Source organism: Eublepharis macularius, chromosome 12 (genome assembly GCF_028583425.1).
Source record: "Eublepharis macularius isolate TG4126 chromosome 12, MPM_Emac_v1.0, whole genome shotgun sequence".
In the NCBI taxonomy this organism is placed as follows: Eukaryota; Metazoa; Chordata; class Lepidosauria; order Squamata; family Eublepharidae; genus Eublepharis; species Eublepharis macularius.
Window position 1 is genome coordinate 15,082,655 of NC_072801.1, and position 26,626 is coordinate 15,109,280.

Genomic DNA, 26,626 nt, shown 5'->3' on the forward strand with positions numbered 1-26,626 from the left:
AGATTAGTGCAGCTTTCTTTCTGTTCCTGCCCTTCCTAGACATCTGCCAGAGAATTAAAGCTTGCTCTAGCTTTCTCGACCATTACAATGTCTTCCTTTTCCTACTATATTTTTAAACCAGCCCTTCCTATACAGACATAGCAATTTGTCCCAGTGAGGGGTCCGTTCTGATGTCTGTGCAGAACTGCAGAGCTTCAGTCATTCCGCACATCACTTGTTCATGCCTCACTCATGCCTCACTCACTTGTTCATGCCTCTTTTTAGAACAGCCCTACAAATAAGTTCACAAGAGTTACTGGTCTACCTGAAACAAAAGGGGGCACAGAGGAACAGTGGATGGTGGATTGCTAGCCGTTTCTTAGAAAAAGAGCTGCAGGAACTCATCAGCATAACTCATTAGCATATGCCACACCCCTGATATCACCTATCTTGGCTGTTTTGGACCCAATCCTGGCCATTCAGGGCCGAAATGGGCCCAAAATGGCAAAAAGGGCTTGAAAATGGCCGAAAAGGGGCCCAAAATGGTCAGGATCGGGCCGCTGCTGAGTGGGAGAGTGATCCACCATCCATCAGAGGCCCGATCCTGGTCATTTAGGGACCAGTCCTGGCTGGTTTGGACCCGATCCCAGCCATTTTGGGCCCGAATTGGGCCTAAAATGACTGAAAGTGCCCCCAAATGGATCAGGCCCGAAATGGCTGGGATTCGGCTGCTGCTAGAGGGGGGAATTCTTGAAAGCTTATGCTACAGTAAAGTTGGTTAGTCTTAAAGGTGCTACTGGACTCTTTCCAAGATGCTGTAGTGTCACTTCCTGCCAGGTAGATCCCTCAGCTCCTCTCCAGTGAACACACATTGGTTCCAGTAGAAAAGCTTTATTTAGGATTTTACAGTTCAGGTCTGCACGCCATCACGAAGCTTGGTAGAAGTGACAAGGCAAGACAAGCAATCTATGTTATACTTGATTTTTCCCGCGCTCAAATAACTGTTAAGGTTTTGGTGCACAAGTCTACATGGGTCCTGTGAGAACCCTTTTTAGTTATGGCTAGATATTCAGTACACAATAATATATTCCCAGCGTCTGGGCAAAGTAGCAAAAGCTGGCATCTGGATGCTCCAACGTCAGTGCTAGCTTAGAGGTGCGTATTTCTATAAGATAACAGGAGAGGCCCAGTCTGGGTCTCAAAAAGTAACACTTTGCAATAAGGACAGAATACATCAGTTTAGTAATGAGTATTGTGGTCACAACATACAGACAATCATGGCATGACTGTACTCAGACATGACATGTAGTTCTGGGACTGGAGCCAATGACTTGTGAGACTCACCTTCCCTGTGAGCATCATTTCCCCCAAACCAGTAGGAGGCCAGGCACCCAGAGATTCCACTCCTGTTTATTCCGTATTATGTTATCATCTCCCTTCTCCACCTGAAACGTTAGCAAGACTCTGGGTGCACCACTTAGCAGGTTGGAGAATGGGCAAATGATTGTGAGGCTACCTTGGCTTTTGCTGCATTGGGAAATTCAATGGGATATGAATTGGTATCCTCTTGGTCACAACGTGGTAGTCCTAAACTTGCTTCTTACATTTATTTTGCTTTAAAGGATGAGTAAGGGACATCTTTGGGAAGAGGGGTTGAGACTAGTGCTTGCAAATTGAACAGTTCTAATATGACAGCTGAAAGTTGCAAACAGTGATCCTTGTTCTTAAAATTGCACCATTCTCAGATTGCAGAACTGCAAACTGGAACTTTTTTTGGAGTGTTTGTTGAATTCTGGATTAGGGCACATAGGCCTGGATAAGGACGTTTTGGGAAACTTTCTTTCATATTTCATAATAGCAACATTCTTTGAATTTATGTAAGTTTTGGAGGGTTCAACAATTAACTTGCATTGTTGCACACTGTGGCCGATTTTGTTTGGGAATGAGCATTGTGCAGACATTACAAAAATTCCAGCTTTTGAAGAGCTAATATTGGTCTCTTAAGCGCTTCCGTAATTAAAGCTCTTGCATCAGTAATTACATTGTGAGGATCTGGCTAAGGAAGCTAATGAATCAAAGGAATCTGACAGTTTAGAGACTATCCTGGATAATTAGTTTCAATGGTTGCTTCAAAAAAATTATCATTTTAAAAGGCCTGGACCTTCTCACCTTGTCTCTTGTCGAGGATGTATTTACTAACTGGGTCTCAGTTTTATAAATTTTATAAATCATAGAAGTGTGATCTGTGATTGTTTCTTTTTTTTAAAAAAAAAATTCCGAAGAGCTTTTTCTTTAAATATTTCAAATACAAAACTAAGACCACCTAATTTTCAGAGTGGAAGTGTTCACAGTTACGTCATTACTCAGTGGAAGCCCTGGCCGTGTATCATACATACAATTTGCTCTCTTTGCAGCCTGTGAAATGTCAGCTCCTTTTACTCTTTTTTCTAGTCCATCATCTGATGAGCAGCGCTTTTTCCCCATGCTGCCAAGGTGGGGGAGACAAGAGAGACAAAAGTTTTTTTGTGGGGGGCGGGGCTGGTTCAATCATGTGAAGTCTGAGTTGGGTCTTGGTGGTCTGACATGGCCCCAGAGAGAATCTTTGCCCGAGAGATGACTATGAAGCGCCTGCTAGGCATGTACCCTGTCCTGAGTTCAATCCCTGGCACCTCCAACTGAAAGGATCAGGTGATAGGTGATGTGGCGAGCCAGTGCCAGTCTGAGTTGACAGTACTACCGAACTTGATGGACCAATGGCCTGATTCGGTATAAGGAAGCGTCATATGTTCGCACTGATTCTTGGCATTCCTGATTCCTTCTTTATGCCAGACTAGAAACAAAGCCCGTTGTGGGAAAAAATACAACGGGCTCTAGAAAGGGGAGAGTGGGCAGGCAGGCAGGCAGGCATTCCCTCTACCTCCATCACTGATCCCGGTGGGTGAAGGAGGGGGGTGGGCATTGACACCTGATCCAGACCTGATCTCAGCAACATGAAGGGGTGGTGGGCTTTGCTACCTGCTGCACATCTGATACAGGCTGGGTAAAGGGAGGGCAGGCATTGCCACCTTCTCCACTCCTGATCCCAGCTGGGTGAAGGGAAAATGGGCATTGCCGCCTGCTCCGTGCCTGATTCCAGAAGGTTGAAGGAGGCGGGCATTGTGACCTGCTCCAATTCTTGTCCTGGCTGGGGGAAGGGAAAAAGGGAATTGCCTCCTGCTCTGTGCCTGATTCCCACCCAGGTGAAGGCGCTGGGCGGGCTTTGGCACCTGCTCCACTCCTGATCCAACAGAGAATCTCCCGTGTGGTATTATGTCTTCACAATTGTTTTAATAAAGGATATATTAATTGAGTACTGTTTCACAAATTTGTTTATACAGAGTAAGGGATGTAATAAACAATTTGTATATTCTTTTGTTTCTCTTGACACAACCATATACTACACCATATATTGCAACCTCCCTAGACCTCAATTATACAGGCATCTTATGCGTTCTAAAAACAATTCATTAAAGTGTCCCGTGCTCATGTTATTAAAGTGCAATTGCTTTTGGCATCTTATGACACTATTTCTCATATAGAACTCGATTTGCCTTGCATACAGGTACAATACAGGTACAGTATAAGGGTAATTCCAGACACTGTGAATGTCACAGATCAAAAAGACCTATAATCATAGGTACACGTAGTTGGTTCTGTGACTGCATTCTCTAACGGACGGTCCAGATCCTTGTAAGGTCCGTTTCCAAGCTTCTTTCTCAAAGAGCACAGATGTCAAAGATTCATCATAGTTAACCTTCCATATCCCTCTTTGATTTGTCAATTACTTCTTTACACGGCCGTCATTTTTTTCATTTCTTCATTGGACATTCACAACTTTATATTTATAACAGCGGTTTGAGGCTGTAGTGATATTATTTGTTTTCAGTGTTTGATTAATTGCTTTGACTCCTTTAACAATATTGCCACTGTGCTATTTCACTGTGTCAGTGTATTTATGCTGATTTCTTGTTTTTTCCTTCACATGTACTTTTGTACCAGTCGTGCTTGCCACTCCTGATCCAGGCTGGGTGAAGGGGGCGGGCATTGTCACCTGCTCTGCTCCTAAAATCCTCTGTATTAAGGTGGGGTAGGCATTGCCACCCACTCCACTCCTAATACCGGCTGTGTTAAGGTGGAGAGTGGGCATATCTATCTGCTCCCCTCCTGATCCCAGCTGGGTGAAGCGGGGGAGGACATTGCCATCTGCTCCGCTCCTGATCCCAGCTGGCTGAAAGGGGGGCGGATGTTGCTACCTGCTGTGGTACTAATACCAGCTGGGTTAAGGTGGTGGTGGGCATTGCCACCTGTTCCACTTCTAACACCAGCTGGCTGAAGGGGTGGGTGGGCATTGCCTCCTGCTCCGCTCCTAATATCACCTGGGCCGTTTCCAGATGGCTTACCTGCCTCCGGAACGTTGCACCATGTTGTGGGGAAAACGCAAAATATCGCGTTTTCTCGCGCGAGTTTTGTGTGACGTTGTGCAACATCGCGCGAGAAAAAGCGATATTTCGCATTTTCCCCGCAACATGGCGCGACATTCCGGAGGCAGGTAAGCCATCTGGAAACGGCCCTTGGTTAAGGTGGGGGGTGGGTGGGCATTGCCACCTGCTCCGCACCTAATACCAGCTGGGTTAAGGCACAGGGAGAGCATTGCCACCTGCTCTGCTCCTGTTCCCTGCCTGGGCTTCCCACCACAGCATGTTTTCTGGAGCGATATGGTGATTTACCTGGGCTTTCCTCAGCGGCAGCATCCTCTGGTGGTGCACCAGGATACAAAGTGAGTTGTCTGAAACACGCTTACTCAATTATATAGTAAGATTCTTGCTCCAGGCAAAAGATTATATTGGAAGAAGTTTTTTCTCATCCTTATCTGAATATATGATAGTCCCAAGTGTCCTGTATATTCCTCCTCCTGTGATGTGATTTAAGACCTATTCCTGAGGACGGCAACAAGTAGCATTTCAGCAATTTGGAGATTGGTCTTTTTACTGTGACCTTTGTCCCCTTTGGTTTAACAGAGTCTTTACATGTTCTACATTAGTGACTGTCTTCCTGCATGCCTTTTCTAGTCAAACTGAATAGTAATTTCCCTTGTGGCACTGTGTTTGATCTCGTTTGCTGAAATTCGGAGTAGATGTACTTTATTAGCTTTGCCTTGAAAAGTAAGCTACCTATTAAAAAAGATATAAATAAGTCTGGTGTGAACCACCCTTGAACCCAAGCTTTATTATATCATGGGGTTTTCTTTTGACTACAGTTGTTCCTTTTCTTTCTTTTACGGAGGACCTGCTGTTAAAGCTGAGCTGCAGTTACCCAGATGGCTTTTAACCTCCAGATTACTAAAGTAGCTATAATAAATATAGCCATTAAAATCTTTACTCTTTAAAAAAAAAATTATTAAACAAAACAGCATATTATAACATATAACCATTTGGTGTAAACAACAACTTGGTACATGGGGGAAAGTTACAATCATAATATGAGGCCAACATTCAATTATTACATTACAATACCCAATTTCTATAAGTAAAGCGCTAAAATCTTTACTCTTGAAGTTGCAGCCTTAGTTTCAAAATCTTTCCACCCACTTTCAATGCTAATAATAGCATGGGAATCCTGGTGTCAGTTAGCAAAATGGTGTGAGTGTGTTAAATCCCCCTCTCTCTTTGCGGGTCTGAATCAGCACCAGAGGTCTGCTAGACAGTACCTAGGGAGCAGCAATTAAAAAGGCTAATGGGAAAAGTGGGAAAGAACAAATTATATGTAGCCCGGATAAATATGAATTTGTAGAGAGGATCCACTAGAATTACTTGGAAAATTAAAGAGGATGAATTGCTTAGGTGATATTTGCTGAGATTGTTATGATTAACACGATGATGATGATGATGATAAAGCTTTAAGTTAAAAAATGTGTCTTAAAATATTCTCTGGCACTTGTATGCTGTAGTAGTTTAAAAGTGAATAGGAACGTACAGTATACATGGAAATAGTTTATAAGATAGGTTTATAAGACATTGTAATTTGTATTCTGATACATAATGAAGTTTTAAATATACTAAGTTGCTTTTAGATTTGCAAGCGGCCTTGAGCCTGTGGAAGGGTGGGGAAGAAATGTAGTAAATTTCTCTGCTGTTCAGGAAAAGCTCTAAGCCATACACGTGGTATACAGAAGGAGCATGCAATTGCTTCATTCACTAAGGAATCAACTTGTGGAGGGGAAGAACCATAGACGTGCAGAGACTTCTCAAAGAACTTAGCAATAAACAGCAGCTTTTGTTTGTCTAGGTATTCTTCTGATAAGGGTGAAACCAAGCATCTTGTGGCATAAACTGGAATTGTCAGGGCTTCCCATAACAGCTTGCTCTACCCCCTATGCAATAATAAAGAAATTGTGTAGAATCTCAGCGTGTAAAGAAAGCTAGGCGTCTGGTACCAAGGGCAATGCCTGTTCAAGTAAATCTTGTTGATTTAGTTGGCATTTCAGAATGCTGGTCACCTTGGAGGGCTAATGAATAAACACTTCCTTTGCGGTCTGGGGAGCTCCCTTCTTAAACGATCTCTCTCACAGTACTCACTCCATTAGGGAAGATTGATTGGCTGGTTGTTAATTGTTAAGATCACTATTTTCTCTCCTTCTGAATGTTTGCACTACTTGTGTGTTCTGGTTTTATGCTGAACTCCCACTCTTCTTACGGTTGGTGTTGAAAACAATGATTCAGTGGCATTTGAATAGTTCCACTGGCAAAGATTTCTGCATGCCTATATTGTTGCAATACAGCATTGATCTTGCTTCTCAAAAAGGACAGCCTTATCTAGTTGGTTGTGTGTGTGTGTAGTAGGGTTGGCCATAGACAGGTCCAAACAATTTGGTCAGTTGGTTTGTTCTTTTCAGATCTTGCGATTCAAAAGTATAAATTGAAATTCCCTTTCTGACCGGAAAAGAATAACTCCCAAGAGAATGACATTGGCATCTAAATGTGTTGGATCAGCTTTTCTGTAACTCTTGTCTGAAGTTTTGAACGCTATCTCCTCTAGTTCCACGTTTCTGAAAATCTTGGTAAAAAGTGTGGTTCTCCATGAAATAGTATCTACAGGACAAAATTTGGAATAGAACCCAGAAGTAAATATTAGCATTTTCCATGTGGTCTTCCCTTTGTTCATTTCACTGTAGTGGTGGAGTATAGATTGTAACGAGGGTTTGCTAATGAAGAGTTATCATTAGTTTCATCCACTTCTGAGCTTTTTCTAAATAAGGCACTATTTTCTAGTACATGATTGGAAGCCCAGGTTTGTTGCATACCAAAATTGGAAAAGGTGTTGCCTTATTCACACAAAATGGTGACTGCACATAATAAGAGGATTACAGGTAGCCTGTTCTCTTGCTTCACAAGTTATGAGCAACAGAAATGTAATGCTTGAACAGGGCTACAGTAAAGTAGAAAAGAATTGAGGGTTACCTGAACATTCTGAGAGTTCAGTAAATGTTTAACTCTTCTCGCTTTTTGGATGAGTGAACACTTTAATTCCTAGTACTGTCAGATAGCCCCGGTGTGCCTAGTGACTTGCATACTCTCTTTTGTTACGTGGGTTGTGGATTGGTTTCAACTAATGGAGGGCCCATACCCGTTTGGTCCCTAGCCCTTTTAGCATTTTTGCTGGCAGTGGCCCAAATATACGTTCTGATTAGGGCTTGCCAGGGCTTTTTTTCAGGGGGAACGCAGGGGAACGGAGTTCCGGAACCTCTTGAAAATGGTCACATGGCTGGTGGCCCCGCCCCCTGATCTCCAGACAGAGGGGAGTTGAGATTGCCCTCCGCGCTGCTGCGCGGAGGGCAATCTGAACTCCCCTCTGTCTGGAGATCAGGGGGTGGGGCCACCAGCCATGTGACCATTTTCTCCAAGAGCAACCCACTGAGTTCTACCACCTCTTTTCCCAGAAAAAAAGCCCTGGGGCTTGCAGAGCTGTAGGCCACTGGCTCTGTTTGACTGAGCCACTTGGTAAAATGGGTACCTGCTGTCCTTTGCTGACGGAGTGGATTATGTATTTCTTGTCTGCTGTGCAGAAGGGATCATTGAGATAGGCCTTTCATTCCCGCATATCAGGCTTCACCTTTCCTTAGCCTTAAATCTTGGTTTTGGTCCTTGTTTCTGAATCCCCTGCGCACTGTTCCTTATGCTTTCCATCTGACTTCACATTTGCTGCTAAGCGCCTGTATTCAGGGAAGTTATCAACAAGTTCCTCTGCGAAGAGATTAGGAATAGGTTTTGTGGTAGCAATGATTTTAAAATATGGCCATTAAAACGCAAAACCCTGATGGTTGAGAAATGAGCCTGATTCCTCAAGTTTTAGGTTGGCTCCTAGTGCCAAAGAAAATTTGTCAGGGCCTGATGTCCTCCATTCATCCTTCCCCTTTTTGAAACTTGTTTCCTCCCTTTGATGTGCCTAAGAAACTACTTGGTTAATCTCTTCCTTATAGTCTCATACCCCCCACAGTCCTTTTTTATTGTCTCCTATCCCACACATAGCATAAGATTGTATGAGGTTGCAGAGGATGCCTGCTGCCAGCGCTCCATAAAATGCAGTGATGGATGGATTATTATGGCAGAAGATAAATGCAAGCAGAGAGCTTCAAATTTTGAACTGCCATCCCAGCTCCTCGATAAAGCTTTTAGTAACCAGAACTATGAAAGCAGTTGGGGATTTGCATGTGCATCTGAAATAAAGTTGTGAGAGCTCCTCTTTACAGTATGCGGTCATGAGATCTGTTTGGGGGTACCAAAAATAGAAGAAACAAAATGTGTTTGAGAGAATCTGTGTGTGGTGAAATTTTTGGCAGCTGTTGTTAAGTTACATGAGCTAGAAGTGACGAATGACACTTGAATGGCAAGTGAACAGACTCACATGTATTCCTCCCTGTTCACTTGCGCTCCACTTGCACTACATGGTCGAGTGGAGTGCAAGTGGAGCGCAAGCGAACAGGGAGGAATACATGTGAGTCTGTTCACTTGCCATTCAAGTGTCATTCGTCACTTCTAGCTTGGCCCTAACTTTTTGGTTCCCCTCCTGTGGGATGAAGGTTGCTGTATATGACTTAGGTTGTAAAAACAGTAAGATGTAAAGTCAGTGTGGTTGAGAGAGTCTTCCTTAGCACTTAGGAATCCTCTGTAAAGAGGAGATGTGTCTTGATAAATCAAAAGCCCTGTTCTCAAATGGCAGCAGCAGAATCTTGACTATCCTGCCTCATCTTCGGGTCTGGGATCCATTCTGTGAGGCAGCCCAGCTGCACTGTTTGGGAGTCAGAGGAGAAGCTTCATTTTAAGGCAGTTTTCCTATTAAGCACCTTGTCCTCCCATTGTCTGCTTCCACCACCCAGAGGCTGTCAGAAAGCATTTGTCAAAAGCTGCTTGTGCACAGTAGAGGTGATCTGGCTTTGGAAAGCCACATGCATGCCTGCGGTGCATCTATTTCTGTTGAGGATGGAAGGGAAGGGTTTGCATCACAACGTGGTGTTTGTTAGCCTTCTGGAAAAAATTGGGGGTGGGAGGGGATTGGTGAGCACAGTGTACTTGGCAGGAGGTTTAGAAGCGGTACAAGCCTTCCTTAATGATCTCCTTATTTCTCAAGGAAATGGAGAGGTCCAAGTTTCAATTGGGAAGAAAACATAGTTGAAAATGTTTTTTCTCATTTTTGTTGTTTGCTCCGTGTGTAGGGCAATATAGTACTTGCTAGAATACCTCTAGAACCTCACAATTTATCATGTATTTCTTCCCCTTCTGTCTTGGTGCCTTCCATTTCCGACTTGGCATTAGCATATACAAGTAGCAACTTAACAGTGCAATCCTAAGAAGAGTTACTCTAGTCTAACAACCCAATCCTGAGGGCTACCTGGTGCTGGCACCCGCATGCCTGTGTAAATGTGGCGGCGCCAGTTTGCTCCCTAAAGACTTTTGTGGGAGAGCTGTGCTGGCAGGCTGAGCAAGGCACAGCCAGAAGAGAATGCTCTGTAGTTGCCTGGGCAACACTGGCAGAATCCACCAGTTGCAAGGTTGCTGCAGTTGACAGTGCCGTGAGTGGCAGGGAAAGGAGTAGCCAGTCCATGGGCTGGGCTGTGTTTCCCATTGCCAGCTGCCAATGAGACTCCCCTGCCCCACAGAGAGCATGTGCGCACACAGGAAGATCCTCATAATTGGGCTTGCCGGACCCCAACAGAGAAGCCTTCCCCAGGAAGAGCCCTGCTTCATTGGGGGTGGGGATAAGGTGCAGATGGGGTGCCTGCTCAGCCAACCCCCATTTCCGACAAGGGCCAGGCTGTGGCTGAAATTCTGCTTGCTTGCAAACTCTGCCACTGCCGCTCTGAGATATAACATGTACCTCCTCCTTGAAAAATAAGACCAAAACGCCGGCAGGATCCAGCGAGGATCGCACCCTCAGCCCCTGACACTCAGAATCAGCCCTCCAAATCTCAGAGGGGTAGCTTGCAATAATTTGAAGTGTGTGTGTTTCTAAGAGAAAATACTCATTCTGGGCAAAGCAGGCAACCTGTGTGGAAGCCTGAAAGGATTCTCATTCTAGCTCAGTCAGGCAATTTGTGTGAAGCCTGAACTGTGTGTTCCCGAGAGAAAATATTCATTCTGTCAGGCAAACTGTATGTATGCCTGAGAGGGAAAGTCTGTGTATATCTGAGTGAGAGATTATTCTATCTAAATCAGGTAAGCTGTGTGGAAAGGCCTGAATGAATCTAAGTCTGTGTGGAGTTTATTCTCTTAAAGAAGACATGTATAGAAAATTACTTTGTGTAACTGAGAGTCGAATCACACGATATGAATTACACGAGACCGAGCGAGTGTCAGGAGTCCTGTCTTACCCCACATGCCTGTGTCCAGCATTCTGTCGATGAGCACGCTTTCTGGTCCAGGCACACATTCAAAATTTTCTGCTCCAGTGTAGCCACGACGGCATGTGTATGCGGTCACGATCAGTAAGTCAGCAATGCAGAGCGTCCTTATTTCCTGTATCTTCCGCTTCCTATTTGTGCAAAGTGGAGATGTATGATGAGATACCTTGGAGGTACGCAGAGAAAACCCATGCCACCGCGAACATGGGTTCAATGGAGGTCCTGCAGTCCTGGCGCGTGTAGTTGAAAACAACTTTGGAACACGTGTAAGTAAGTTTTTGTGTCATTTGTGTGTAATTCGTATCGTGTGGTTTGGCTCTCAGTCTATGGGAAAAAAACTTTCAAGAACAGATAACTGTCTTTGAAACCACCAAGCTTAAGAAATAGCATGAAACCAATACACTTCATGTATTAATAAAAGTTTATTTTTTTTCTTCACCCCAGAGTATATGTGATTTCTATATATCCCAGTCTTATCCTCAGGGCCACATATTCCCTCGAAGGAGCCTAATGCTTGGGCACATTATTCAAGGAAAAAATAAATTTACTAGTTTGGAATTGAATTCCTGGTGGCAGCATTACCTACCCAGGGGGTGAGATAACAAGACGGTTTAAGGCACCAAATCAAACTACATGATAGAAAGGGAGTTGTGACACAGCTCCTTAGAGGCGAGTGGGGGGTAGGTGGGTTCCAAAATGAATGACAGAACTGCCCAGTGGAAACTGTGGGAGAGGCTGGAAGGCCCATAGGATGTGATGGGAATGATGAGTGGCCATGTGAGGAGAATGTGGGGTGGACTCCGAGTGCCATAACCCAGTTGTGGGGTGATGCCCCCCAGAGTGGAATGATGGCTTGTGGGACCAGAGAAACTACTCTGAGGGCTGTCATCCCATCTCCTGCGCCAGATTCCCAAAGTCCATCCCAGCCTCTGCAAAAGAGAGAGTAGCCTGGCTATGCAGAGGAGGAGCTCCAGAAATCTCTGGAAATCGCTCCACAAACCCTCTCACAGCTTCAGCCTCGCTCCCTGCATGCAGCTGTCTTCTGTCTGGCTTATCAGAGGTCAGCAGCGCTGTCTGTCGGAGAATAGAGAGTTCTTCATGGCGCCCCCCAGACAAACGGGGCAACACTACAAGTCCTATCTCACTGCCTACAGTGAAATGGGGAAGGAAGGGAAGCTAGACGGAGCTGGAGACTTCAAGGTGTCACCTGCTCCTTCTGGCAGCAGAGCGACACCAAGGCATGGAGGCACCTAGAGCCTCTGTGGGGACACTCCATCCATCCCAGCCCACAGCCAGTGACCATTCATCGGGTTCTGTGAAAGGGCAGCCCTACAGGGAAGTGGAGGGGGTGGCTACTGTCTTCCACAGACAAGCAAACAGACAGGGAGGGAGTTGTTGTTCAATACGGACTTTATTGAAAAGTGAAGAGGATGTCTGGATGCATCTTGTCCAATGTCCCTTGGCAGGAAAGAGAGCAGAGCCTGTTTGTGCAGCAATTGGAGCTGCAAGATCCATTCCTCATGCTGCCCTCACAGGAGCAAGGTTGAGATGTGGGCTGCCCGGGAAACTGCTCCCTGGTCTGGGCTTGAATGGCAATCGAGGAGGATCACCAGGGCTGGAACAGCCATCCCCTTTGGCCTCCCTAATGGGTCGTGACCTGCCTGAAAGGAAAATAGACACATGCGTGGCAATGAGCATGGCCTTGTGCAAGCCCCAGTTTGGTCTGCCATGCCCCAGGAGGGTGTCCCTGGCTAGGGGCAATGTTACAGGTGCTGCTGGCAACCAAATGATGCATGTCCTCCGGCAAGAAAATAGTCCTCGTCTGCATCTGCTCCCGTGGCTGCTTGCAGCTCTGATCCTGTGAAGGAGACAGTCGAGAGGTTGTGCACCCACCGTCGACAGGGAGTTGTGAGAGCAAGCACCCAGTCACTCTGACCTGTGGCAGCGCTCTCTCCCCTACCCAAGAGGGGAGGCCGGCCAAGGGAGTTTGAACGGAGCTCCGGCATGGGCTGCTGGAAGCCCTCCCCCCGTAACAGCTGTGTTAAGCATGGCTCCTTGGGCATCTGCCAGGATGTGCTGGCTCATGGGCAGGGCCCGTGCCCCTTCCCTGGTGAGCCTCAACCACAGCTCCCCGGGCAGCAAACCACAGCTCCCTGGGGAGCAAAAGGTGCACGGCAGTCTGGATCTCCCGAGAGGTGATGGCGGAGCGCTTGTTGTAATGAGCCAAACGCGAAGCCTCAGCAGCAATGCGCTCGAAGATGTCGTTGACGAAGGAGTTCATGATGCTCATGGCCTTGGAGGAGATGCCCGTGTCCGGGTGCACCTGCTTGAGCACCTTGTAGACGTAGATGGAGTAGCTCTCCTTGCGGCTCTTCTTGCGCTTCTTGTCCCCCTTTTTCTGGGTCTTGGTGATGGCCTTCTTGGAGCCCTTCTTCGGAGCAGGCGCGGACTTAGCTGGTTTCGGCATTGTTGCAAGCACACTTCTTTCTACCAACGCAGGGCCTGTGCCCCTTTCCTGGTGAGCCTCAACCACAGAGACCATTTGTCGGTGAGGGAAGAGGGGATGCTGGTGTGAACGAGCGAGCCAGGAAGCCGGCTCCTCAGCTCCTTCTTACCTGTTGGTGCTACCTCATACCTTCTTGAGCCCAGTACTCAGGAGAGGGGAAACCTGTAAGGCAACTTGAGTGATAGTTGTTAGTTAGCCATTCTGGACTTAGCTCTCTTCCGTGTGTCAGTGCAAGGCATGCCCCAAATTTCGCGAAGTTCCCCCTGTGCACTCTTGCCCCGCCACTATATGGACTCTCTTTCCACACAGCAGGGGGCTCTTGAAAGCTCATCCCCTGGAAATCTAGTTGGTCTTTCAGGTGCTACTGGACACGAATCTTAGGCCGATTCCAGATGGCCAGAAATTGCGGTTTTTCTGCGGAAATAATCGCTTACCGGCCACGCGTTCACTTTCGTCTCCATCCGCTTTGTCTCGCAGCGTGCCGTGCTGTCCCACTTCCGGATGTTCGCACGGCCAACTGAGGTACCTGGGATTGGTTTTTTCCTCCCTGTCATAGTTGACGTCGGGGGCCTTCATTGGTTCGCATTTCGTTTTTTTTTTAAAAAATGTTTTTATGTGTTTTGCGCAAATGCGCAAACGTGCAAGTATGCAAATATGCAGCGTTGACTTTTGTGCGTTTGTGCATTTGTGCGCATTTGCGCAGTTCGATGTGCGCAAACGTGGGACTGCGCAAATGGCACCCGGTTTTAAAAAAAAAATTAAGGGAATATTGTTGCCGGCCGGCCGGCAAAGAAAGGAGGGAAAGGGGAGGGCCTCTCTGCGGCGACGAAGCGTCCAGAAGTGTGCAAACCCGCAATACCGCGTTCACACCGTCCGCTTATAGAGCACAACTGAGCGCCATGGACCGCAGGTAAGCCGGGAAGGGAAATTGCGGGTTTTTACGAGTGAGGTTGCTGAAAAAGCGAAAGCACTCGCTCTATTTGTGCCCATCTGGAATCGGCCTTACTCTCCTACTACCAACCAACATGGCCACCCACCTGAAACTATCTTCGTTATGTTTGTAAGTCTTAGGAATAAAAAAGTTGTATTCTATATTTGATTAGGTGAACAGGGAAGTGGATGAAAGAATGGGGAGTTCTGTCGCTGCGAGGTGAAGAGTGGATCTGCCATTTTGTTATAGAAGTTCATTTTTGAAATAGTAGGTTTGGCCAGATTTTATAAGACCCATGATGGGTTTATAAAACCAACTCTGCCCATTTCTGGAATTGAAAGAGTTGTGCCTTTGTTATTCATGCCCTGCTTGGGCATTGGATTGTGCGAGCAGAGTTGCACTGCAGTGAACCTTAACTCATGCTGTCCCTTTGGGATTAGCTGCTTTAAGCATTATTTTAAGATTATCTGAGAAAGGGACAAATGTCTGATGAAGGCCACAATATTAAACTGCAGTTGTGCACAGGTAGCCTATTACATTTGGTATTTGCCTACTCAGATGATTTTAGTCAGTCCATATACCAGTAAGTTCTGTAAGGACATAGCCACAGGGAGGAAGTAATTGCAGACCCGGCACATCCATAGATAGAGCTGCTGCTTCCTGGTAATGGACTCTGCTAGTGTGGTGGCCTCTGGTCATCTACCCGCATCCATTGTTACATAAAGTATAGTTTAACTAAAAGATTTAACAAGATGTCTTTCAGTTTAAACTCGGAACAAAGCATTTTTCCTATCCCTCATGGATTTGAGTGGTAGATTCGTGAAACTTTTTGCATCATGAACCCCCCCCCCCAAAAAACTCTTCAGATTATTGATGGGAAGATAGTTTTACTTTAAAACAACAAAGATGTTTTAAGGGGAGCTGCTTTTCAGATCTTGCTTTCTTTGTGCTTGTTGTAACTCTAGTTGTGGAACTGTAGACACACTAAGCTTGATCACATGATTAATGCATGCTGGAACCTTTGTAGCACTATGCACTGGTCTTTCAAGGAATATCTCATAACTTCCACTTGTCTGTTTTCTGGAACCCATTCTGGGTAAATCACTGTTCCTACTTTGTCCTAATTTGTTAATTTTTTATTTGTGCAGGTTGCTAGAATTGTCTGTCTTTAGGAGTTCGCTCCCTCCCCAGGGTCTCTAGGTGTTAAATCTTTGGCTGAGGGAATTGATGTATCCTGTCTCTAATGCTCGAGCCATGTGCACACAACGTTAAGGTGTCGTGTGAGGTGCGACCTACCAGTTATCTCACTTGCTGGTGAAGTTCATTTTGAACTGCTGATAATAATGGAATGAAGAACAACAATACTTTTCTATTGTGTCTTTAATATAAAGATCATATGCTCTCTTAGGTTTTAAAAAGAGTGCAAGACAGCTGGTTTCAAAATAAAGGAGCACAGCAGGCAGAATAAAGTCTTTGGGGCACCAGTCTTTGGTATGAAAATAGCGCATGCCTCTATTTCAGTTGTGAATTGCTGGAGGGCACCATGTCTTGGGAGGAGAGAGACCACATCTTCAATAATAATAACATTATTAATAATAACATTCGATTTATATACCGCCCTTCAGGATGACTTAACACCCACTCAGAGCGGTTTACAAAGTGTGCTATTATTATCCTCACAACAAAACACCCTGTCCCCCTCCTGTTGTATATGTATCTAAAAACCAATACAATCACTAAAAAAAAACCACCCTGTGAAGTTAGTGTGGCTGAGAGAGCTCGGAGAAGCTGTGACTGACCCAAGGTCACCCAGCTGGCTTCAAGTGGAGGAGTGAGAAATCAAACCCGGCTCTCCAGATTAGAGTCCCGCACTCTTAACCACTACACCAAACTGGCTCTCAAGCATGTTCTATTATTTCTAAGTAATTTTTTTTTGAAGTTGTAAGCCTCTTGGTGGAAAATGCTATGTACTCAGAGTTTTCCCCAAATATATCCATCCAATATAGATAAGAAATATTTCCAGAAACGTTGAAGCTGTGGGAAGAAGCCAACCTCTACCTTTTTAGTTGGAAATCAGCTCAGAAATATGTTTTTTTTAAAAAATATGCAATGTTTCATCATACCTAAACATGCTTTATTACATTAAAAACGTGAAGAGAGAATTGCTAAGCATGTCTACTCAGAAACTTGCTTGGATTTATTCAATGGGGCTTAGGAACGTGTTCTCAGGATTGCACTGAAAATGTGTTACTTAGACAAACTGTACTTTATGTGTGTTATAAAACAATAATTGACAATAAACTAGAGATGGATCTGGAAGCTGCTGTGCCCTGAGGTACCAAATCTTCTCTTCATTTTTTTTTCAGTTGGGGAAAATAAAATACAAGTTGAAAAACAAACCATCAACACAGTAATGACCAAAAAGAGTTTTTATTATTTGGCTTAAAAGCAGTATGCAACTCTTAGCATTGTCTTGTAGAAGCAGTAGAAACTCAGATTTATGAACACAAGTTCAGAAAATAAGCTTCTTCAGAATGTAACTGAATATTAACAATAATAATGGATTTTACTTGTCGGCCGTATATTTTTCTTAGCCATAAATTTCCATTGCTTGCATGCTTAAGTACGGAATGCAGCGGGGCAAGGATTGAACTGAAAGTGCCGTAACGACTGGAGACAAAATTATTATCTGTATTGGTATCTGAAAGTGCCGTGGCTCCTTGATTTTGAAATTTAACTGAACTTCATGTACTTCATGCATAGGAAGTTTTTGCATGAATGGAATCCAGCTTTCAGCTCTTTGCTATGTTCTTTGCATGGTTTGGGGGCATGTGCATTTAAACATTCATCAGTTTTTTTGTTTGATACCAAAGAATTTGAGGTCAGTGAAAAGGAAGGAGTTAGAGATTGTGTATTGCACAAAGATGTCGCGACATACTTAGTGGATTATACTCCTGGATGCAGGGCTTTTTTTCAGCCGGAACGCAGTGGAACAGAGTTCCGGCACCTCTTAAAAATGGTCACATGGCCGGTGGCCCCGCCCCCTGATCTCCAGACAGAGAGGAGTTTAGATCGCCCTCTGCGCTGCTTGGCGGCGTGGAGGGCAATCTCAACTCCCCTCTGTCTGGAGATCAGGGGGTGGGGCCACCGGCCATGTGACCATTTTCGCCGAGGGCAACCCACTGAGTTTCACCACCTCTTTCCCCAGAAAAAAAAGCCCTGCCTGGATGATTTGTTTTATTTTGCAACATTGGGACATAGTCTTCTAACATCAAGTCTTGAGAGACTTGCTTGTTTAATAATCTAGTCAAATGCCTTAGCAATATCATTATCACTAACATTACAAACTTTGAATCTTGAATATGAGACTTGTGATAATCTGAGTTGGTGTACCAGTACAACTTAACAATCTTCTCTGGGGAAAAAAACCCAAAATATTTTTCCTGGAATTCGTCTGCTCTCCCCAGCCTGTCTACTCTCAGGCCGTCTACATTTGTTGTTAACCACGCCACTTCTTGGTTTCAAGGAACAATCTCTAGCACTGGGGGAAATAAACAAAGGAACTAAACAAATCACAGTGCCTGCTCTGCTTGGCCCTTGTGCCAATAGCTGTTAACTCTGGCTGTAATTGCAAGCAGCATTCTATAGCAGGGTATTCAGTTTTCACACAGCATTGCCCTATTGCTTTGAAGACAGCTGAACGTGTGCTAGAAATCTCACAGAAGGCTGATTCTGCAGTTACGATTTTGATACCTCTGTGGAAAAACCCATTGAGATGTGTCCGCTCCTACCAGCAGAGAGAAGCCTAATATAAATGCTGAACTTGCACACATGCAAATAGACCAATGTCTAAGCAACGTTAATCTATTTTATTCCCAATAGCATGTTCCCTTTTTCTTCCAAGCGCTATAATTAATAGCACAAATACATAGGCTACATATTCCAAGTCAGGTGAATATTGAGTACATGTGCATGTGGGTGTGGGTGGGGAAGCCAGTGCATTCATCTGTTCATCAGAAATCTTATAAATATTGCACCATATTGAATTCCACATCAGGAAGTGGGTCATATGATCAGATGTACCCATAAAATCCCAACTGCATATTCCATGCAGCTGGTCATTGCAGTGGTTGCATAAAGTGGTAGCTCATTAGCACATTGATGCCAAGTCAGCAGCTCATTGTCAGGGCCATCATGGGAAAAACCAGGGCTTTTTTTCAGCAGGAACGTGGGGGAATGGAGTTCCGTAACCTCTTGAAAATGGTCACATGGCTGGTGGCCCCGCCCCCTGATCTCCAGACAGAGGGGAGTTTAGATTGCCCTCCGCGCCGCTCAGCAATCTTAACTCCCCTCTGTCTGGAGATCAGGGGGCGGGGCCACCAGCCATGTGACCATTTTCTCCGAGGGCAACCCACTGAGTTTCACCACCTCTTTTCCCAGAAAAAAAGCCCTTGGAAAAACCCTGTTCTGTGCACTCTTAATTTACCCCATTCAGTGTGGACAGTAAGAGCCAAGCTACAAGTGACGCCTGACACAGGTTGGACACTTGTCAGCTTCCCTCAAGTTTTGATGGGAAATGTAGGCGTCCTGGTTTTACAGCTTGGCTCTCCATTACAGCTGCAAGACCAGGATGCCTACATTTCCCATCAAAACTTGAGGGAAGCTGACAAGTGTCCAACCTGTGTCAGGCGTCACTTGTAGCTTGGCTCTAAGGCAGCAGTAATAAATCCTGCATCACAGACATGTTCATACGAGCAGTACCTCCAACACCCCCTGGCCCAAGGCTGTTTAAAGCCTTTAAATGCTAATACCAGCATTTTGATTTGGAATTAAAAACAGATTGGTAGCATGATTGATTGTTACAATGCCAGGAGAAATAAGATCTCCCCGTTTCTTGCTTTTGTGCTTTACACTGGTTGGATTTCCAGACCACGGCAGCCCACCTTGAGCCACATTGCAATAACTTATCCCGGATGTTCCCAAGATACATATAAGTGTGTGTGTGTGTGTGTGTGTGTGTGGGTGGCCTTCCCCATTAACGGAGCACCAAGTTTTGAACCTTGCTGTCCAGCTTTGAAGGGTGGCCGAAAGGGGAAGGAAGCAGCGGCGACAAAAACCACAGAGGCAGAAAAGAGAGTTAAAAGAAGGACACAACTTTATTGAATTACAGCAGTAGGAGCATTGGCAAGTGTAGGGATCGGATCCCACATCAACTGACCTGCCTGTCAGCTGATGACCTCCAGGCCCCACAGGCCCCTGCTGTGGAGGGGAAAACTGAGGGATGGCAGTTAGCAGGGTACGCTTGGGTGTACACCCCTTAGTGTCCCCCCTGCCACTTGGGAGTGGGTCCTTACCGGCAGCCCCCTGAGCTGGGCCTGCCCCCTTGGCTCACTTCCAAGATTCCTTATGGGAATCCCCTAAAATGGGAGTAGATGTAGCCCGCTGGCCCCATCTCCCCGCAGAGGGATCGGATCCCAATGCAACACCGCCCCCCCCCAAAGTTGTGATAATGTACAAAAACCTGTCAAGAATAACTTATCCCGGATGTTCCTAAGATACGTACGTACGTACATACGTACGTACGTGTGTGTGTGTGTGTGTGTGTGTGTGTGTGGCCTTTCCCATTAACAGAGCACCAAGTTTTGCACCTTCTGTAGGTTTCTAAATGGTCTTTTCGTTTGCATTATATTTGTCCATCCTGCTGGCAATGGAGGACAATGGCTAGGTTATCCTTTGCTAGAACTGACGAAGTCCCTTGAACAGGTAGATCTACTCAACAAAGGCAGCTGAGCTTGCTGACGTAGCATGAAACCATTTCAGACTCTCAATAGATTGAGGTTTTGTGTTCCTGTTACAGAAGAATTGGTTTGCATGTCTAGATAGGTTTTCTAGAGGGAGTGATTGAAGAAGGAGATGCTTTGTTAAAGTTTCATTCGAAAACTATGTTTGTAGCTGCTTCTGGATGTGATCAGTGATTGTGTTCTGTTGTGGCTCATCTGATGTAAGATGGTTGAGATGACTAGTAGCCATTTTAACAACTGAGTGAGAAGGTTACAGCTTTAGATCACATGTACCCTCCCAGTAATGCAGAAATTTCTCCCTGCGACCTGCATAGGCGTGTGGACATATTACAGTTCCTCCTGAGCTGTAAGCTGTGATAACAGTTCACCCAAGTAGATAGGACTGTGCAGCCCATCAGACAAGCAAATCCTAAGAAGCTTTTCGCTATTCATATTTATCTGATAGCATGGAGGTTGCAGAGGATGCCGAGAGGAGAGATTTAGCCTCCAATTGGTCCCGTAGCTGTCTTTTGCTGTTTCCCTACTTCCTCACCCCCACCCATCAGGAGTTTGCATTAACCCTCTCTTCTCCCGCTTTGCGTTGCTTAGTAGCCACAATTTCTCCTACATCAGGTAAATATTGAGCTAGTCCTGTCAAGGTGTCTGTGGTCTCTGGCAATGCTGTCTGCCTCTGGAAGAGCTGTATGACGGGGCTTAGTGCAGAGACAAGTGTCGTCCCCCCCCAATCCTCTGTATGTGCCACCTCTTTAGCTGCTTCTCTCCCTGTCATGCATACTTATGTTCTCTGTTTCCTCAGCGTCATTTGGAATATTAGATTTCTCTGGATGGTAACCCTGATGCGAGTGGCGGAAAGGGTGGTGCAGAGCACGGGATGGAATGTACATGTGAGAAGAACGCGACTGGCTGCTGCCCATAAGCTATCTCTCAGCAAGTGAATTGATTTTGAGAGAGAGAGAGAGAGAGAGAGAGAGAGAGAGAGAGAGAGAGAGAGAGAGAGAGAGAGAGAGAGAGAGAGAGAACATTCATGTGCCTTCAAGACAGAGGTGGAGTTGTGTGAATCTGGGGAGGGGGATGGAGGGAAGGTTGTCCGGACCCAAGCCAGAAAGGTGAATGGTGGGTCTCAAGGCTGCACTCTCTTCTCATAAAATGTTAATGGGAACAAGAAGGTGTTGTGAAAGGATTCCTACCTGCTGCCAAGCAGCCGAAGGGGAAAGAGAGAGAGAGAGATTCATTCAGAGACTGCAGGGAGCTGCTGCTGCCGCCACCGTCGCCACAACAGAACCTTCTAAAGCCGTTCGGCTGAAACAAGCCAGCAGGTGCCTTATGCACATAAATTGGTTGGATTGTCGGTTTGTTTTTCTTGTGGCTGTTGTCATCTCTCACCACCTTTTTTGTTTTGTTTTGTCTTTTGCCCTTCTTGTTCCTCTTGTGTTTTTCAGTTCTGGTTATACTTTATGTTCAGGAATCTGCACCAGGTCAGCCTGTGCTGAATCATGAAAAAGGGGGAATTGTGTGCCCGTGGCTACTACTTTGTGCAAATTTTGGCTGAGGTGCAAACAGATTCTGCAATGTTTGGCTTCTGGGAACAACCTTGATCACAAAGGTGAAGATGCAGCGAGCAGGAATAATACCTCTAAAAATTTCTGGAAGATCATTTACAAGTGCCAGATAGCGCAGTATGGAGATTTTAAGGCAAATTTTAAACAATCTCCCCCTTCTTCCTTGCACCCCCCATACTGAATTTGAAAGTGGCTGTTTGTTTTTCAGTTGATGCGGAATGCTCTGTCAGATATGAAAATCCAAATAATGGAATTAATGACACCGAGGAGAAAATATAGGTACAGAAAACAAATTAGTTTGCAGGAAAACATGTGACGGGCTTTACAGTATCGATGGCTCCTCAGGGAGGTGGCTTTGGGCAGAAAAACAGCAATTATCTTCTTGTTTTTAATGGGATATCCACAACAGAAGGCTGGAAAAGATGCCAGAGCAGTTGATTAATTGGTTGATTCCGTTTGTTTGCTCATTTTTCTGTGTAAAAACTCATCATGACGTGTGTTATGCTCTTGGGTTTTCTTGCCACTTGTGTTCAAATGCATGTCCTCTTTTCTGAATTGGCAGTATCTAGATACTCCTCAGGGTTCAAGTGAGTTTATGGAAGTCCTCTAACCCTCTCTTTAATGCCTTTTCCTCCTCTCTCCTCTGTGGCAGCAGTTTCTGTAAGGCAGTCACAGAGATGGTGAGCCTCTGTTTGCCTGAGACTTAGGAGAGGGAAAATGGGTTTTCTACTAGGCAGAATCTCTCGTTGGTTGGTGTTGTTTCCTTTCCTAGTTTTGGAGCAGAGGGTCAAATGGCAGATCATTGCGAGTAACATCCGAGTTTTCCTTTTTAGGACGGATGGTGGGCTCCTGTGTGTGAGTGCGGGGGGCACAGTGAAGGAGGGGGAGGGAAGGCTTATAAAAATTGAATATGGGAGTCCCTGGACTGAGTGATCGGTGTGTGTTTCTGCCAGAGCTAAGATCTGAGCGTTTGTCTGAAGACAGACCCAGCTGTTTACATGTGCATTTCCGGTATCCCTAATCGTATGGGCATCTCCCTGTTCTCTTTCGCCCAAGATGAAAAACGGTTGGACTTTGGACACCTCCCATTTAATCACAGGCTTCTTTGGAGGCCAGCTTCCCTCCTTTTCTGATGTAGTGGCGTGCCTTTATGAAATCTGTTCTTCACAGCAGGAACTGTGAAATACATCCTGTAGCAAAGGATTTTCCCCCCTAGAGATTATTTTCCTTCTCTCTGGAACAACTGCAATGAAAAGTAGAAGAAGCAATCCCACCACTGACACTGTCGTCTTTTTTTCTTTTTAAATGTTCTACACTGTTTTTCTTCTGTGAGTGTGAAAAATATTAGAGCGTGGTAGATTGTTTCCTGTCTCTTGTCTAAACTGCTTCTTGCTTTTTTTTTTCTCTTTTTCTCCAATTCTCCTAGCATTCCTGCCCAGCCCAGCCAGCGTTGGTGGCATACCTCAAGTAAAGCAAACATACTAACTCTAGAATGTGTATGCGTGTGTAGGTTGGTGCACACATATGTATGCACGCCGAAGGTCGTACTGCAGTGGTGCCATGTCGTCTTTTGGGAAGCTTACAGAGTACTTCAGCCTAAGGAAGTCAAGGAATGAATTCCGAACAGAACGGCGGAGTAGCAGGCGAAGTGGCAGCTACTGCTGTAGTATCACCGAATGCAGGTAGTGGGAAAACCTTCCTCCTTTAACCTCGTGTATTTTGGTAGTTGGAGAGGAGTGCGTTTTCTTACACCAGGGACTAGGCTAAGATAGGAATCTTGATAAACAGAAATGCTGCATCTGTTGTTCTTAATGGCATGACCATTAAGAACATGGACCATGGACCATATTTGTCCTTTGAAACGTGCCCAGGTATCCTATACACCTAGATGAATGCATTTCCTCTCATCTTGGATGGATTTTATAGGGTCATTGTCCCTAATCACATTAAAATTGCGGGGAGAAATCTCAGATCCCTCAAACTTCAGATGCAAGGCAGGGGACGGAAAGGAGAGGAGATTCTTGTTGGCAGGATCACTGTTACGCTGTCTTGTTGAGCAGCTCTGTGGATTGGGATCTAAGCCATTCAAGATTTACTCTGCTTCTTCAGGAGAAGCGGTTATTAGAACCTCTCTCCACACCAAGGCCCTTTTCACACTACTTACCTGATCCCGGAACATTGTGAAATATCACGCAAAAAACCGCGGAAGGATAGCGTCTTCTTGCAAGAGTTTTGCGCAATGTTGCGCAAAACTCTCGCGAGAAGACACTATCTTCCGCATTTTTGCGCGATATTTCGCAACGTTCCGGGAGCAGGTAAGTAGTGTGAAAAGGGCCCAAGTTTCCTGCTTGCAGAAAGTTTTGTTTTATGGGTTATCGTTCGACAGTGGTAGGCCCCATTCCGCCACCTCGTTTGGATGGAAATGATCCTGCCTCACCCTCGGCACCCCTTCCTCTACACAACCCTGCCACAATCATCATGGGTAAGTTGTGCTGCTCTGTTTGAAAAGGAAAGCCTAGTTTTGTCATGGGTCCATAAGAATCTGAAATTATCACAGTTTCTGCAGAAGTCACCCACTTTCCTGGAACATGGGGTGCCTTGAGAGCAGTGTTCAGAAGAGCCATTGGTAGCTCCCAAGCCACTGGAGTAACTGTCATAGACAGTCCTTCATTTGGTGGCTAAAGATCAGCTTCCTGTTGTTTTGGAAGCCCCTTTGCGGATGGCTGTTTGGTATTCTATGAAGCAGACACGCTTGAATAATTATATACTCAAAAGTGCCCACTGATATTTTTTTTTGGCACAGGGCACAGCTCTCGACATAGTCTGCCAAGACTATCATTATATATATTCTAGGCTGAATGTCTGGTATCCCTGCTATCAGCAATGTCTTGACCCTGGGAAAAAGGTCTGTACAGGGCTTTTTTTCTGGGAAAAGAGGTGGTGGAACTCAGTGGTGGAATTCAGGACTGCACAATGACGTCACTTTGGGTCAGCTGGAACAATTGGGGAGTTTTTTAAAGTTTAAATCGCTCTTGGCAAAAAGGGTCACATGGCCGGTGGCCCCACCCCCTGATCGCCAGACAGAGGGGAGTTCAGACTGCCCTCCGCGCCATGAGCGCAGAGGGCAATCTCAACTCCCCTCTGTCTGGCAATCGGGGGGCGGGGCCACCGGCCACGTGACCATTTTCAAGAGGTGCTGGAACTCCGTTCCCCCGCGTTCCCGCTGAAAAAAAGCCCTGGGTCTGTGGCTCTTGAAATCTCCATCTGTGGCTTTGTGATTCTTTGTTGTTTGATATTTTCTGTTTGGATTTTCCACCTAATGTATCAACAGGTCTGCTTGCATTTCTGTCCACTTGGAGGACTTTCTCTTGGGGCCAAACTCTGTGCTGGGGTTTTTAACTGGTTCTCCACAGCACTGTGGGGAATGGCCTTTAAGAAATAAAGGAGAGCCCACACGGGACGGAATGTTACCATGGGGGGAGGAAGAGCTCTTGCCTTCTCCCCCAAAGCGCTTTCCTGTGTAGAAACACTGCTGGGGGGCGGGAGTTATTTCCACAGTTTGTTTCTCCACATGCCCAGAATACTCCATGTGGGCATTCCAAGCCCGTTTGGGCTCTCCTTTTTTTTTTTATTTAGAGGAATCATTTCCCACAGGTGCTGTGTGGCTGCGGGGAACCCAGATTGGTCTGGTATGCTGGACTGAACTTGTTAAAAACCTAAGCATGCAGATTGGTCCTTAATGTTAGAATGCAGTGTCATAAAAAATTAAAAAATCAGTTTCACGCTTTTCACCACGGGAAGCTGGAGGGAGGAGAAGGAAGGTCTGATTTTTGTAATGAAGACAAAAATCGGAGCTGTTCGTGGAAATTCTGTTTGATCTTAGAAAAGCAAGCCATGCTGAGCATTTGGCATAGCTTTCATCTTTTGAAAATATTTGTATTGCCCTGTTTTGCTATACTTCGCCTTGTATGTAGAAGTTCTAAGAACATGGAAGTTTATCATCTCTGAAAGTAAATATTAGACTGTCACTGGCAATCTTAATAATTACAGCCCTCAGTATAGGCAGTTGTCGTTTTTAGGAGTACGCTGGCTGTTTTAAACGTGTTGATTGGTAACATATACCTGGGAGAAAGGAATCCATGCAGTCTGCAGAGTCCTGTTTAGCAATAGTGTTGGATTGATATGTTCTTTGTATGCTGCAGGGTTTATAATGTAAGGGTATAGCTACAGGTGTGAGTTTTGACCCCCTCTTGCCTCTAAATATTCAGAGATGCCCCCAGTGCTGGTCATGAATTGTGCTGCCACACAACTATTTTTTCTACAGCTCACTGTAGATAGTAGATGAAGATTTGTCTGTTGCACGTTGATCAAAGAGAGGCAGTGGCCTTTTAACAGTGCTTTGTCACTAAGAATCGTTTTATTGCAAAGGTGCTAATCAGCATACAAGCTCTTGGTCCGTAGTTGGCTTTAAATCCCAAATGCTGGTTGCTTTATGTGTTCCTCCAGTATGTTTTCACAGTTCTATGGAGTTTTCTAATATTGGGCAGCCCAGTCCAAAGGGCTGGCCCTGCGCTGGCATCTGCATGCAGTCCCACTCGTCCGCTCCCTATGGGCTTGGGTGGATGAGCTATGCTGGTGCCTGAGCCCGGAAAGGTGTGGCATGGCCGCTGCCGAGAGTTCCCCTGACTACTCCATCAGCACTTCCCAATGGCTGTGCTGCCCTCATGACAGGAGTGTGAGTGGCAAGCAGCTGCGCAGCCAATGGGCAGGCTGTGATCCCTGCTGCCCAGCAATGCCGCCACCCCTGCCAGGGAACAGGCAGCTGGGGACCACGTGGCCCCATGAGTATGGTACCTACACCGGGGAGCTCAGCTGGGTGAGGTTGCTCTATGAGTGGCAGGTGGGATGGGGAGCCCT

General features: G+C 45.6%; 1 protein-coding gene across 1 annotated transcript; it reads right to left on the reverse strand.

The window, feature by feature from the left end:
- Positions 1-12,953: 12,953 nt before the first annotated feature.
- Positions 12,954-13,379, reverse strand: LOC129339058 (histone H2B 1/2/3/4/6-like). Its single transcript, XM_054993663.1, has one exon. It carries the CDS (start codon positions 13,377-13,379, stop codon positions 12,954-12,956), a length of 426 nt encoding a protein of 141 aa, XP_054849638.1.
- Positions 13,380-26,626: the final 13,247 nt, after the last annotated feature.